This window comes from Sinocyclocheilus grahami, unplaced genomic scaffold (assembly GCF_001515645.1).
Source record: "Sinocyclocheilus grahami isolate Dianchi unplaced genomic scaffold, SAMN03320097.WGS_v1.1 scaffold233.1, whole genome shotgun sequence".
In the NCBI taxonomy this organism is placed as follows: domain Eukaryota; kingdom Metazoa; phylum Chordata; class Actinopteri; order Cypriniformes; family Cyprinidae; genus Sinocyclocheilus; species Sinocyclocheilus grahami.
Genome location: NW_015505412.1, coordinates 4,039,816 through 4,042,030, shown reverse-complemented (window position 1 = coordinate 4,042,030; position 2,215 = coordinate 4,039,816). Strand labels below are relative to the sequence as shown.

Below are 2,215 nucleotides of genomic sequence, written 5' to 3'. Positions count from 1 at the left end.
TGTCTTTTAAAACTGTGCCTTAAGATCCATACATTTCGTTCCATTATCTTGTGGTCTGTCCAGCTTTTTTTGAACACATTCAGCATAAACATGATCTGGAAGCATTCTGTAGTTATAACCAGATAGTTTTTTTTATTATTATTTTATGGTATAGGATTTTGCTTTATTTGATGCACCTGTGTTTGTTTTACGATATGTAATCCACATTAGGCGATTTTGTAATTATTATTTAGACCTAACTAATATTTATTATTATATAAAATGTGTTGTTTATTAAATAATTATAATATAATTATTCTTATTTTTCTAAATAATTATAAGCCAGATTTAAACTTCTCTTATCTAACTTTTTTGTTCTGAACTTATCTATAGAAGGAGACAGTGTATGCTAAACCATTTGTGGCACTGCTGAGAACTCTGGTTTAACAAAAAATAAATCTATGGCTTAATTTATTTAAAATACATTTATTTTATACCAAGTATACTTCGAATCCTTTAACATACTTATAGACATATCACTTAAGACTTACTGATATAAAACTATAATACAACTTTACTTGGATTGTTTCTTTATTGCACAATGCACATTTCTAAATAGCATGCCTAAAATGTGTTTTAATAACACTATTAATAAGGATTGTATGATCTCTGTATAATATCAGTCTTTAAATGCAAGATATTTAAAGTGTACCTGAAGTATACTTGCAATAATTCCACTTCAGCACAATCAAGTATACTTACATGTAAGTTTATCTATATAGCAGACTTTAAGTATACCAGTTTAGTATACCAAAAGTACAATTGCAGGGTATTTTTATTAAACACATAAATATGTAAATTTATTTGTAGTATACTTGGGACAAAATAAATGTATTTAAAATACATTTTAATATTAATTTTTTCCACTAGAGAATGCAATGCAAACCTTTTTATACACTTTAAATTGTTTTTGCATACATACCAGAACGAAATATGCAATTGAGCTTGCATACATTGTAAAAAAAAAAAAACTATTTTTGTAGGTGTGAATAAAACACATATTATTGGGTTACGTTTTACAAGTAAATACAATTTCAGTCTTATAAATTTGACATTTACTTCAATGTGTTACTTGCGGTTTCTTTGTAATTATTTGTGAAATTTACTAGCAATTTCTGAATGAAATAGTTTCAAAGCCAGTGTTTCATTTTTTTCCCAATGTAGCTAAAAGTGCTTGCTTTATAGTATTTTGGTTCTCTTTATGGAAGATTTTTGGTTTGACCATGTACAGTAGTGGAAGGCTGAATATGGTTTAAGTATTTGCATTTTGCTTTGGAGATATCACTGCTTGGTGACCAAATATGGGAAACTGGCTCCTCTGGCTGAGATTGACCTGAGACCACGTTGCCACGCCAAGGTGGAGGTACGCTATGAAGACAAAGTACAGCAGGTGAGCATCCGTTTGGACAAGACTGTCGGAGAGCTGAAGAAGCAGCTGAGGACTGTTGTGCAGCTCCCCATCAGCAACATGCGCATTTACTACATCGACAAGGGTTCTGCCTTCGGCCCTGATGAGTTGAAGTACAGCACACGGGCCTTGCACTCCTACAGCATTCAAGATGGGGATGAGATCTTGGTAGTTCCCAAAACAAAATAACTGTCTTTCTCCAGGATCACAAAAAGCTATATTTAAATAACCAAATCAACTTTAAACTAGCACCATCTAAGCTCCATAGAGTGAATGGGACTGTCTTTTCAGGGAAAAACTGCTTTGCTTGGGCTTCAGTTGTATTCAATAGGCACATAGCGTGTCATGTCACTACACAGTCATAAGAGACACCATGACTCGTGTGCAACTTTAGTTTTGTTGCTGTTGTTAAGGGTTTACTTTTTGTTTTCAGACTTCACGAGCACCCCTGTATTTTCAAAAATAAAGCACAGCGGAGGGCTCTGGCAGCCCAGGATGTGCAGATTTTAAGACAATCACCCATAGCTGAAAGAAAATGTTGCACTGCACTGATGTCTTAAAGAAGAAATCATGGATCTCCATTGCCTGCTGATGTGTGTCGTATGCTGTCAGCCATTATTTACATGCAAAAGACTCTCAGGCCTTATATATTGTATGGGCAGTGCTAGATTCACATTATATTATATATTGTATGGGCAGTGCTAGATTCACATAGAACATCTTATTCACAAATGTTTTTAAATGTCCAGTTCATTTTTATAATCTGAT

General features: G+C 33.3%; 1 protein-coding gene across 1 annotated transcript in view; it reads left to right on the top strand.

Moving 5' to 3' along the window:
• Positions 1–1,978, top strand: part of LOC107597581 (tubulin-specific chaperone cofactor E-like protein) — a gene marked incomplete at its 5' end in the record, with an annotated part of 5,368 nt that extends 3,390 nt beyond the window's left edge. The window contains one exon of the mRNA XM_016288714.1: positions 1,304–1,978. Within this exon, the coding sequence (XP_016144200.1) occupies positions 1,304–1,636 (333 nt within the window). The remainder of the gene's footprint in view (positions 1–1,303) is intronic.
• Positions 1,979–2,215: the final 237 nt, after the last annotated feature.